Source organism: Corapipo altera, unplaced genomic scaffold (assembly GCF_003945725.1).
Source record: "Corapipo altera isolate COAL_440 unplaced genomic scaffold, ASM394572v1 208, whole genome shotgun sequence".
NCBI classification, from domain to species: Eukaryota; Metazoa; Chordata; class Aves; order Passeriformes; family Pipridae; genus Corapipo; species Corapipo altera.
The window spans coordinates 41,192-53,041 of record NW_020885166.1 but is presented as its reverse complement, the minus strand read 5'-3'; the positions used below and the strand labels follow the sequence as shown (position 1 = coordinate 53,041).

Below are 11,850 nucleotides of genomic sequence, written 5' to 3'. Positions count from 1 at the left end.
CGGGGGCTGGGTGGGTTTTGGGGTGGGGTTTTTTTTTTTTTTTCCTCCCTGTCTCCCCTCCCCCTGCACGGGGGGGGGGGGGGGGGGGGCCCGGAGCTCGCTCAAGTGAAATTAAAATTGGAAGTCAGTTCGCGGATTCGGTTCTCTCTGTTCATTTTCTTGAGTTTCATCCTGCGGTTTTGAAACCAGATTTTGACTTGTCTGTCTGTCAGGTTTATGCTCTTACTAATCTCCAGGCGGCGCTCACGGGTCAAGTACATATTGAACAAGAATTCCTTCTCCAGCTCCAGCGTCTGGTGCTTGGTGTAAGGACACCTTTTCTTTCTTCCGCTCTTTGCTGTCAGCCAATTTCCTGTAGTGTTTTCTGCCTTTATATCCTCTGTTAAAAATAACATCGTTACATGAGTTATCCCGGGAATGGGAAAGGCAACTTACCCGATTGTTGGCAGAGCAGCTTCGTTGTGGGAGGAAGGGGAAAGAGTGTGTATGTGTGTGGGGGGGGGAAGAATAATTACAAATAGATATGGGTTGAAATTTTTATTATATTTTTTTCTTTTTTCTTTTTTTTTTTTTTTTAAGGAGGAGGCGTTTGCCTCTGGGCAAAATTTAAAAAAAAAAAAAGAATAATAATAATAAATAATAAAAAAAAGGAGCTGGGCCGCCTCTCTCTCCTGAGGGTTTTAGGGAGGGCAGAGCAGGTTTGGAGGAGGTAAAAGGGGGTGATTTCAACCAGTCGGTGCCTGCGAGTAAACCGGTGGTAGCAGCGCGCACCTCCACCTCCCCAGCAGCGCCGGGGGCCGCGGAATATCACGGGAGGAAATCTCTTCGGGTTTAAAATCCCGCCGGTGGAAAATCCGCCGCGCTCAGCGATGCGTATTTCGGGGGGGGCTCCGCAGCTCTTCCCCCGACCACCCTTTGTCACCCCCAGGAAAAGCCCCATCGCTTCTCTGGGCTTTTTAAACGAACCTCAGAGGCTGAAAGTGTCATTTTTTTTGGGGGGGGGGGGGGCAAAGGAATTCATTTGTACGCCCCCTTCCCCCTAGCAGCCCTTTCCGTCAAGTGTATTTTTGGCGAGCCGGGGGTTGTGTGAAATACATTCGCCTCTTCTGAGCCGCGTGGGCACAAAAAGGTAAATTCGGAGGTGACCGTAACCCCGCAGACACTCCTCGCCCTCCAGAGCCGCACACAAAGACGCTTTGGGAAGGCAAACGTTATTTCACACGTACGTAAATAAACACCAGCAAATACTTGGGCTTTGAATTTGGTCATGAGGAACTCCTGGCGCACCAGCGGCCGGCCAAGGTTTGAGCCGAAACTGGAGCAAAGAGCAAAGCGAATCCCGCGCTCGTAGCAGCTCCTCGGCACCGAATTGGGGAAATCCAAAGGAAAAAAACACTTTGATTTAGCCAAAGGCACCTTCGAAATTTTCCCCCGAGTGGAGCCGCTTTGGCGTTCGCCGAAAACCTTGAATGCTCCCAAACCTTGGAAATCCCCTTGAAGCGCTCCCGCCCTCCCCCAAACGCTTCAGAGAGGCGAGAAAGGTCTCTCACCTTCTGCAGAACAACCAAAAAAAAAAAATACCGGGTTCAACACAAACGAAAATTGGAGCTACCGAAGGGTTTTAAACGAAGAGACAGAAACAGAAAGGAACAAAAATCCGCCCCAAATTGTCTCGGAGCATTCGAAACCACCGCAAACAACACGAAACACCTTTTAAACCGCAAAAATATCCCCCCGAACCTGGGAAGTGCCGTCTTTCTCCGCGCATCCATTTTAAATTTAACATCTCCGAAGCGAAAGAAACCCTTTATCTTTATTTTTTTTTTCTTTATTTCCGCCCATATCGCAAATCCAACCCGAAATAACCTTTCTTTCGGGTTAACTCCCACCAAAACCTCTCCTGTCGTGGGCATTGAAGGCGCTTTGTTGCAGATTAAGTTTGCAGGGGTTTTGATAACCTTGACTTTGCTTTTTTTTTTTTTTTCCCCCCCCTTTGTTGTGCGCGTGTGGAATTGCGGCTGAGCTGTCAGATAATAATATCATTTCCCTCTGACGGAGAGGGACGGGATTCCAAAAAAAAAAAAAAAAAAAAACCAAAAGAAAAGGAAAATAATAATTAAAAAACCCTAAAGGTGTCTGTGCGTGTGATGGGGGGAGAAGAATAAAGTGTTTCTGGGTTCTGCTTTCCTCAAGGCCAATTTTCGGGGGAGGTTTTGTTGGTGCCGCAGAGCCGAGGCGTGTGCGTGGGGGTCTCCACACCCCAATCTCACGCGTGAACCCCGCACCAACATCCCCCAGCAGAGCCCCCGGCCGGGTTTTTCTGCTGCGGATCCCTAATTACAGCCCAGCCTCTGGCACACGGCGCCGATTTTAATCCACATTCCACAGGCAAACCCTGCAAGGCGCCGCTCGAGCAGGGATTTTCCGGCAACTTTTTCGCTCGGGAAATTCAATCCATCCCTTCACAGGATCCACGACTCCTCGACCCCCGAGAAACCCCCGGAGCCCCCGAACCTCGGAACCAGAGGAGAGGAACGGACCCGAATATTCGCGGCCGCGCGGATTTGGAGCCAACGCGCCTCGTCTCTCCAGCGAGAATAAAAAAACGCTCTCAAATGAAAGCCTCGGTTCGGAAAATGCCAAACTTAAAACATCTGCTCGACACACAGAAACATTTTTTTTTTTTTTTGCCTCCGCAAACGAGACCTCAATCCGCCAGGAATAAAAAAAAAAAAAAAAAAAAAAAAAAAAAAGAAAAGAAAATTAAAAAAAGCTTTTTTCTTTTATTTTTTTCCTTCCCCCTTCTCTCCGAGTCTCCCCACGAGCTTCTTCCCAGCCCTGAAAGGAGCCGCAACTCCCGCCTGGAGCTTGGGAAGCTGCGAATTCCACCCCACGCGTTTTCATTTTTCATTTTTTTTTTCTCCCCCCCCCCCCCCCCCCCACCCTCGCACTTTTAACACCGAGCAAAAACCAAAGAAGACGAATTTCCCTTCGCGCGCGGCAATGAAGCATTTGCATAGGAAGCGATATGAAAGGGGGGGGGGTGTTTAAAAATCGGGGTTCATCCGCCTTAAAAAACACAACACCCCCTCCCCAACAACCCCCTCCGGCGAATAAACCCCGAGTCTCTGCGATTTCAAAGCGAAGCCACTTCATCTCTTCGCATTTTGCAGCCGGGATTGCAAAGACCAATTTTTTATCTCTCTTTTTTTTTTTTTTTTTGCGAAATAAACCAAATTTTCTCCGCGTAAAACAGAAACCCCCCAGCCGCCCCCTTCCTCCTTTTCTCAAATTATAAAAATACACATTTTTAACCCCCCCCCCCCCCCTCCAAACATTTGAAGAAGAATATCTTTCCCCCGAAAGACAGCAACAACACAGAACATTTCCGTGCCCAGTTTCTGCGGGAGAAGTTGCCTGGGCAGAGAGCACACAACTGCGCGTTCACATCGCCCCCGCTTCTTCTTAGCTCTGGACGATCACTAATTGCCGAAATTAGCTCCCGAAAAATGAATGATTGCCTTACCTTTCGCTTCATTGTCAGAATTGTCAGTGCTGGTGTCAGTGTTTTTATTCAGCTCCTTCTCTGCCTCCGAAGGACTTATTTTGGGCGCCGGGGCGCTTTTTTCTGTTTTAATGTCGCTCGTGGCCGTGTTCTGGGCATTATCTGTTTTTGTGTTTTCGGGGAAACTCACTTTCGCCACCGGGGGCGGCGGCGGAGGTGGAGGAGGTGGCGGTGCCGGTTCCAGATGCTCGTTCCTTGGGTTCAGGCTCGCCCTGGATTCAAAACTTGCCTCAAACTCATTTGGATTGCTGCAGTTTGACGTCTTCTCCATGGAGGGGTAACCTTGGCTCGCCCGGTAGTAGCTAGGAACGGGGACTTCATGGTCATTTAGGCAGGACTCAGGCATTTGGTTGGGGTAGAGGGCTGTCTCTGCGGCATTTTTTGCCCTTTTCTCAGCGTTATACATACAGCAAACATTCTCTTCCTTGACATTGGTCGGGAAGGAGCAGGATGGGAGCTGTCTCGCAACAGGTTGCTCGATCCTGTACGTATTTTTGGGGTCACACCAAGTGTCTAGCTGAGAAAGGTAAGATGGATAGGTGCTGAGAGACAAGGTAGCGCTATTCACCTCGTCCCTTTTGGAAAGAGACGGGATAATTCCACAGTTCCTCATGACTCCGCAGCTGAAATCGCTCCCAGGCTGCATGTACATCCCTTGGCTGGAGGAATAATTCTCCCCTCTACAGGTACCGGCCAACGAGTCCATCAAAAACGAGTTAGAAGTCACATTGTTGGGACATGACATTTTCAGAGAGGGTTTTTAAGGAGGAATACTCCAGCCAGGGGCTGACATCTTTTTTTTAGGGGGAAAAAATATCAAGCACCATAATTATCCACGCATCGCTCTCCCCCCCTCCACCCCCCCACGTGACGCCCAGGCCAATGAGGATTGAAAATGGCCTTGATGATTCAGACGGGGACGACGTCACGGGGGTCAAGTTGTCGCGACCGGGGAGCGGCATCGTGGAGCAACAGCGACATCTGCCCGCGCCGGGCCGGGACCTTCACGTTGAACAAAGGCAGAGCCCCTGTTCCCCTCGCTCCCCTCCCGCCCGATTGTTTACCAACGGAGCCGCGCGTGGCCGAGGGGGGCGAAGTGGGAAAAAAAAAAAAAAAAAAAAAAAAAAAAAAAAAGGGAAAAAAAAAACCCCAAAAGGATTTTCAGGAAAAAAAAAAAAAAATTAAAAAAAAAAAAAATTCCCCATCTATGTCTTCTAAAAATTCGGTAAAATCGAAATTTAAAAAAAAAAAAGTAAAAAATTAACGCCCCCCCCTCCCCCCTTTTTTCCTCCCTCTGCCGCTGCCGCCTCGAAATCCTCTTTTTACGCCCCGAAAAACACGGGGATTTTTTTTAATTGTTGCTTCCCAAGCGGCGACCCCCTTTCCCTCCTCCTCCTCCTCTTCTCCTTCCTCCGCTCGGCTGCTCCTTCCTCCCCCTCCCGAGCCAAGGTTGGGCACGGGCGAGCTCGGGGCTCAACCGGCTGCGCCTCCGCCGCTGCTTGGCCACGATTTTATTCTGATTAAAATTGTTTTGGCGCTCGGAAAGGGGTCCTGGATGGGCTTTGGGGGGACGCGCTTTGCTTTTGCCGTTTCGAGAAAGATGGGAGAAGAGAAGAAGGGCGGGGGCGGGGTGGGGGGGAGAAGAAAATTGGGAAATAAATTCCAAGACCCTCCGGGCAGGCTTTTCCCGAAACCCCGAAGCTCCCCGGAGCAGGTTGGATATTTCCCCAGCAGCTTTTTAAATGAAGAAAAAGACGGTGAAATCCTACTTCTGCTTTCTTTTCATTTTTTTTTTTTGATATTTTTTTTCCCCCCTTCCTTTCCCCGCAGCAAAGCAGCTTCGACTTCCCCGCCTCTGCGAAAACAGCTTTTTTTAATTATCCACTTTTCATTCCCGAACTGTCTTAAGTTTCTGGGTTAAAATGGCATGTGTGGTGTGTGCAGAGAGAGAGAGAGGGGGGGAAAAAAATCCTCGTGGAGGAGGAAAAAGGGGTCACATTTGGGAAAATACAGCAACTTTGAGCTGGCGAACTGCAAGGGAGCGGTGGCGTGGTGGGTTTGCTCCCGTCTGTCCGTCTGTCTCCGTCTGCTCCCTCTTTCTCTTCGGGAATTATCTACCGGGGGAAAAAAAAAAAAAACAAAACCCAAACCATAACCCTCCAACCCGGGACTCACTGATATCACGCAAATAAACACCTTCGCAGGCTGAAACTTTGAGGATTCGCTCGCGTTTTATTCGATTTTTCAGTTTTTTCCTGCGGTGATTTCCCCGAGCAAAGTTACTTTTCTCTCCAATATTTCCCCCGCTCCTGTTTTAGTGGCGCGATTCGCTCAGGTTGTTGTTTTCTTCTCAATTTTAAACCTCCGAGCGAGATTTTGATGCCTCGAATAGGTGGGGAATTTGCACCTCCGTGGTTATCGTGCCCTCCTCCCCCCCCCCCTCAACTTTATTTTCTTTATTATTTCGAGGTCGTGTCGTAATTAAGATCCATGGGCTTCTCCCATCATTTTCCACCGGCGCGTTTGCAGTGGTTGTGGGTGAACTTTGGGTTTGGGTGAAACGTTGGTTCAGGAGACTGGCGGATAAATAAATAAAATGGGAGATAGTCGGGAATTTCAAGATCATTACGGTTAGAAAGACACGGGTTCAGAGTCACTTTCAAGGGAAACAAAAAGAAAACGCCAACTAAAGGACAAAAGAAAGGGAAAAAAAAAATGGAGGGGGGGGGGGAAAGAAGAAGGAGAAAAAAAAAAAAGGAAGGGTGCAAAATCGCGGGGGAGAAAAAAGTGCATTGGGACAGAGAAAGTGGAACTTGACCGTTTGGGGTGATTTGTAACGGTTTAGAGCAAAGTCCTGCTTAAATATTCTCACGTCTGCAAACCCGTTTTCCCAAAGATTTTCCAAAGCAGGGCCGTAAAAATTCCCCTCGCCTCAACTTTCCAGAGCTTTGCGGGTCTTCCCTCCGCCTCGAGCGGGACAAATCTCTACGTCTTAGGCCGAAAAAGCCTAAAAAGTGCGTGTTCCTAATCCCTGGGTCCCCTTGCCCAGCCCGGGAAGAGCTTTCGGAGGCTTCAGACGCCATTTGGTTCCCCCTCGGAAAGCTGTTTGCCACTTTATTGCCTCTATTTGTGTTATCTGCATAGGTCTTTTTAAAACAGTTTGATAGAAATCGTTCGGTTTTATGATATCCAACGAAAATTCCACATAATATTTATAAGCAAAGAATAAAACTTTAGTGCGGGGAGCCAATATTTTCTCATTTATAGGTGATGAAATTAAAGACCAATGCAATTTTTTAGTGTATTGCGCTTTTTTTTCCCTCTCCCCTCTCAGGTTTGATTTTTTTTTAAATTTCCTCCCCCCTCATTTTCTATTTTATTTTTGCAGCTGATGTGGCGGCCCAATAATTTAAGCTGCTCAGTCGAACACAACCACACGCGTGCTTTTTTGGGGGACACCAAAATTCGACCTCATAGCTTCTTGCATTGTCCAGATTAAATAGGTTTTCCCGGTTTTTTTCCCCTTTTTTCACCCCTTATTCCGGTGTTGCTGCTGCCGAAGGAGAAGAATCGCAGGGAGCACATCAAACGTGCCATTAAATAATCTGAATTTTGCCTCTCCAAAGAGAACCGGGCGCTCCCGTCTCGAGCGAAACTCCCCCACCCAGGTTGGTGGAGAGAGAAGGGAAAAAAACGGTGCTGGAAACCTCATCTTTTATGAATGTGTAAACGTTGTGAGTATAAAATAAAGATTTACACCGTTTTGTTGACCAGGTTTTGCCAGCACGAGCTGCCGATGCGAATGTTTGAAGAGTTTCGAGCCTCTTTTCGCCGGTTGTTGATCAGCGTCTTGGGGACCGAAGGGCTGAGTAAATATAAAATCAGATTTTTCATGAAATACGAGCTGGATACGTCCCGAAACTTCAGCGTGATGCGCTTTTGGCCCGTGGAAAAAGGGAAAAGTTGACGCTGGGAAGCAGCACAAGAGGCGTCTCCAGGAGACCGAATATTGTTTAAAGTTGAAAATAATTAGAAGTATGATAAACACGGGTCATTAATGGAAAGAGAAATAAAATTCATCAGCCTAAGTGGAACCCCCGTCGGGAAAAATGCTTTAGTCTAATTACGGAAAATAAATACGAACAAATGCTATTAAAACTTAAAAGGGAGGGGAGTCCGCCGGCGGTGAAAGGACTTTAATAACCCATTCGGAATTTTACACACTCGGAGAGGGATCCGGACACGCGGCCTCGTCCCCTCCAACCCACGCGGGGCCCGGGAACCCGCTCCCCCCGCGTGGCTCCCACCCGGCCCTTCTGGGCCACTTCAGGGGGGGGTTTGGCCAATGAGACCAACGAGCCAAAAAACTCGGGGGGTGGGGGGGTGGGGGGGTTGCCCTTCCTTGTTCTCTCCTCGCCCGGGAGGGGAGTTTGGGGGGGGGGGGGGGGGGCCCCCCGCGTCCTCTCATTGTCCCCAACGCCCCAGACCCAGTGATTGCCCCAAAATCTGCCCAAAACAGCGGCCGGGAAAGTCGTGGAGCGGCGACGAGGGGGGAGAAGAGATGCCAAAAACCCCCCCTCCCCTCTCCCGCCCGTCACCCCGAGGAGTATATAAATGTCTACAATTTCCAAGACAAAGCATCTCTCGGACTTCCCCGGAATATTTTACCTGTCCCCCTTTTCAATCTAATTATTTAACCGTGAGTTATGTGGAGAAAGCGCTTCTTCTGCCCATTGTATTTTTTAACCAAGTTTTTCCGTACGTTTTTATGACGAAACATTCATTTTCGCTCGGAGGAAGTATTTGGTAGCAACACTTTAATGATTACCTTAAATTTGTATTTCTGCCCGGTATCGTGCCCCCATGTTGTAGCGGAAATAATTCTGATTTATGACAAAGTACACTGGAGTACAATAACAGCGATGCAAAAATAAAACCCACGCCTTTATATGTTGGCTTAGAAACTGTAAACTATCACCACAAGAAATCTATCAAACTTTACAATCCCTCTTACCCCGCTTCCTTCTTTCGGAGTAACTTAAGTCAAAGAATTATGGAATGATATTATGTTCCTTGAGGTGGGATTGAAGACGGTGTTCAAGTTTTTCTACCCCCAACGTAGCACCCGAGTCCTGGCTGGAGTTTGGGACCCTTTTCCTTTTTCCCCCCCTTTGATCAGGGAGGCGAAATTTGGGAAGTGTAATTCATAGAGAAGCGAGGCGGGGGTGACAGAGCACGGCGAGGTGACACGGGGATTTTGGAGGGGTTTATTCAGCGCCGAAATGTTTCCTTTAATTTTCCGACGGCGTTAACAAACTCAACTATTACACGCACCCCTCCGAAAAAAAAAGAAAAAAGAAGAAAAAAAAGAAAAAAAAGAAAAAAAAATACTATTTTTCCTCTCTAGCAGGGGTGCAGAAATCCGGGTGGGAGCTCTGGGAATGTGGATTATTGCAAAATTTAAGTTGGTTTACTCTATTTTTTTTTTTTTTGTTAAGTTGCGAGTTTTAAGGTGCAAAAATAACCGAGCGGTTGACGGGAAAAATGTGGATTTTTTTTTCAGTCTTTTTTATAAAGCTTAAAAAAAAAAAAAAAAGAGAAGTGGAGTTGCGAGAGGCGAAGAGTAACGATGAAAGGTAAAAATTGCGAACAATGAAGGACGTGTCAAAATGTGGGTCGGCCCCACGAGTGAAGAGCAAACCTCAAAGAATCCCTATTTTTCACACATGACGATAGGAAAACGATTTCTCTGGATCTTTGATTAAAACGCTGATAATTTCACAGGCGCCTTCGAGGAGGGAGCGCGGGGCCGCCGAGTGCCTCAAAATAAACATTATTGTTTCAATGACAATTTTAACAGAATCTGGAGAGCACCGGCCGTTAACACTCCCGTCCCTCCTGGAGAAAGGAAAAGGGGCAGTTGGAGGGGGGAAAAAAAGAATTCCCAATAAATACGGATTTCACACCTACAGCTCGGAGATGGCGGAGATAAAGCCTGAGCTTTTTATTTTGCTTTATTCGCTGAAATTTCGGGATCTCCACCTTCTGAGAATCGTGAGGGGCGGGTGCGCAGGGGATAATTCAATTTTTTTGAAAAATGTAGTCTTTTTTTTTTTTTAATTTTTAAAAAACCCTCTCCCGTACCTGCGGCCCTGAGAGAAAACCTCGAGTATCTACCGAGTTCTTACTCACAAGCTCCTCGCAAACCCCAAAGAGCTGCAGCTCCTTTTCCCCCCCCCCCTCACATACGGTTTAGATCAGGCACATCTTTAGAGCAGAGGCCGCAGATTTTCTATCACTTGATTCAAAGGCAGGAATTAGGCCTCTTTTTCACAATTAAAACGAACGAATTTACTTTGCTACTTGTCGCACATAAACAATTGTAATGTTTACATTAAGTCTTCCTCCCCCTCTTTCTCTCTCTCTCTCTCTCCCTTTTTTTTTTTCCGCCCCCAAAATGAAGTTTTTTATGGGCTTCCCTCAGCCAAATGTTTCCAGCCTAATTCCGCCACTCGAGATTAAAAAAAAAAAAAACGCCTTATGAGGTTACAAACCACATTCCCGCGGTTTCATGTTGTAATTTAGGAGTTATCAAAAGCAGAGGGACGTGCTTCCATCTCACATGTGCTGAGCATCCCTCGAGCCCCCAACTTGAAGCGAAGGCGGATGAGCCGGGCCTAAATGAGCCGCCATTTTGGGGCAAAAATCCCATAAAGTCACATTTTTAATACGTTCCCTTCGCCCCGAGCTTCCCCCCTCCTCTCCTCGCGTCTCCCTTTGCTATTTATTTCTTTGGCCGTGGATTTTAGGGTGGTTTTTTTTTGGGGGGGGGGAAGGGGGCTGTTTATTTTTATGGTGCTCTTTTAGGGGGTCCTGCACATTTTTAAGAGTCTAATTATCTTGGGGGAGTTTTATTTTTTAGGTGTATTTATGGGGGGGTGTGTCTAATATTTATTATTTATTTATTTATTATTCATTCATTTATTTATTTATTTATTTATTATTTATTCTCTATCTATGGGGTCCTATTTATTTCTACACCTCTATTTATTTCGCGGCTCGAGCCACTTTTAGGAGTCTCTTCATATTTTAGGGGGGTGGGCGGGGGTAAAAGGGCTTAAAAACTGAATCGCCAGCTGGCAAAAGGCTTTTGCCTCAAATCCACGATTCCTTCCCCAAAGTTTCTCTCCCTCTTCCCCTCCCCTCCCTCCCTTCCCCTCCCTCCTCCTTTTCGCCGGGGGTTTTCCAATATTTCAGCGGCAAATTTGCCGCCGGTTCCCCCCCCCCCCTTTGGGTGCTTCAGGAGAAACCAATTTAATCGCCTTTTCGCCGAGGTTATGGCCCACCGGGGTCCCCCGGCCGAGGGCTCCGGGACTCGGGGGGTCGCTCCTTGCCCGGCCCCGGTCCCGTTTTTCCCCTCCGGGAGCCGCGATCGCTCCCAGAAAACTTCCCGGGGCCACAAATAAAGGGCTTCACCCCCGGGATGCGCGGGCGAGGATCAGCTCCACTGATGGTCCAGCCCGCTCCCCTCGCCAAACCAAACGGTTCATTATTTTCCTTCTTCGCTGTTGCCAAATCCCGGCTCCAAATCCCGGCTCCAAATCCCGGCTCCAAATCCCGGCTCTGGCCAAGGCGCGAAGGTCGAAGCCGCGAGGAGAAAGTGGCATCGCCCGCCGGGCTCCAGGTGGCCCCGTGGCCTTTGTGCGCGGCTCTGCCGGAGTTGCGCGGCTGCGGACGGGGCATTTTTTACGCCACCGAGGAGGTTTCGCCTTCTCGCCCGCTCGAGGTTTCGCGTTCCCGGCCCGGAGCCTTCGCGAGGGGCCGAGCGGGGCCGTGGGGTGGGTGCGGTGGGTGCGGGTGGGAGCGGCCCCGTCCAACACAGCGAGAACCTCTGGACACAAAAATCCAGCGTTTGCAGCACCCAGGGATCCCCCACCCCAGACGGGCTTCTTTTTGGTCTTCTTTTTCACTTTTTCTCCCCCTTTATTTTCCCCTTTCCTTTTTTTTTTTTTTTCCTGTTTCCTTCCTTTTCTCTTTCCTTTCTTTTCTGTTTCATTTCTTTTCTTTCCTCTTCCTTCCTTCCTTTCTTCCTTCCTTTCTTTCTTTCCTTCTTCCTTTCCTTTTAATTTCTTTTCCCTTTTTCCTTTCTTATTTTCTCTCCTTTTTTTCCCTTTCCTTTCCTTTCCTTTCCTTTCCTTTCCTTTCCTTTCCTTTCCTTTCCTTTCCTTTCCTTTCCTTTCCTTTCCTTTCCTTTCCTTTCCTTTCCTTTCCTTTCCTTTCCTTTC

General features: G+C 48.1%; 1 protein-coding gene across 1 annotated transcript; it reads right to left on the bottom strand.

The window, feature by feature from the left end:
* Positions 1 to 101: 101 nt before the first annotated feature.
* Positions 102 to 4,316, bottom strand: HOXC10 (homeobox C10). The gene is made up of 2 exons (XM_027631086.1): positions 3,527 to 4,316; positions 102 to 379 (listed from the first exon to the last, which is right to left on the bottom strand). The coding sequence occupies exons 1-2, from the start codon at positions 4,308 to 4,310 to the stop codon at positions 102 to 104; spliced, it is 1,062 nt and encodes a 353-aa protein (XP_027486887.1). The 5' UTR covers positions 4,311 to 4,316.
* Between the last annotated feature and the right edge of the window lie 7,534 nt (positions 4,317 to 11,850).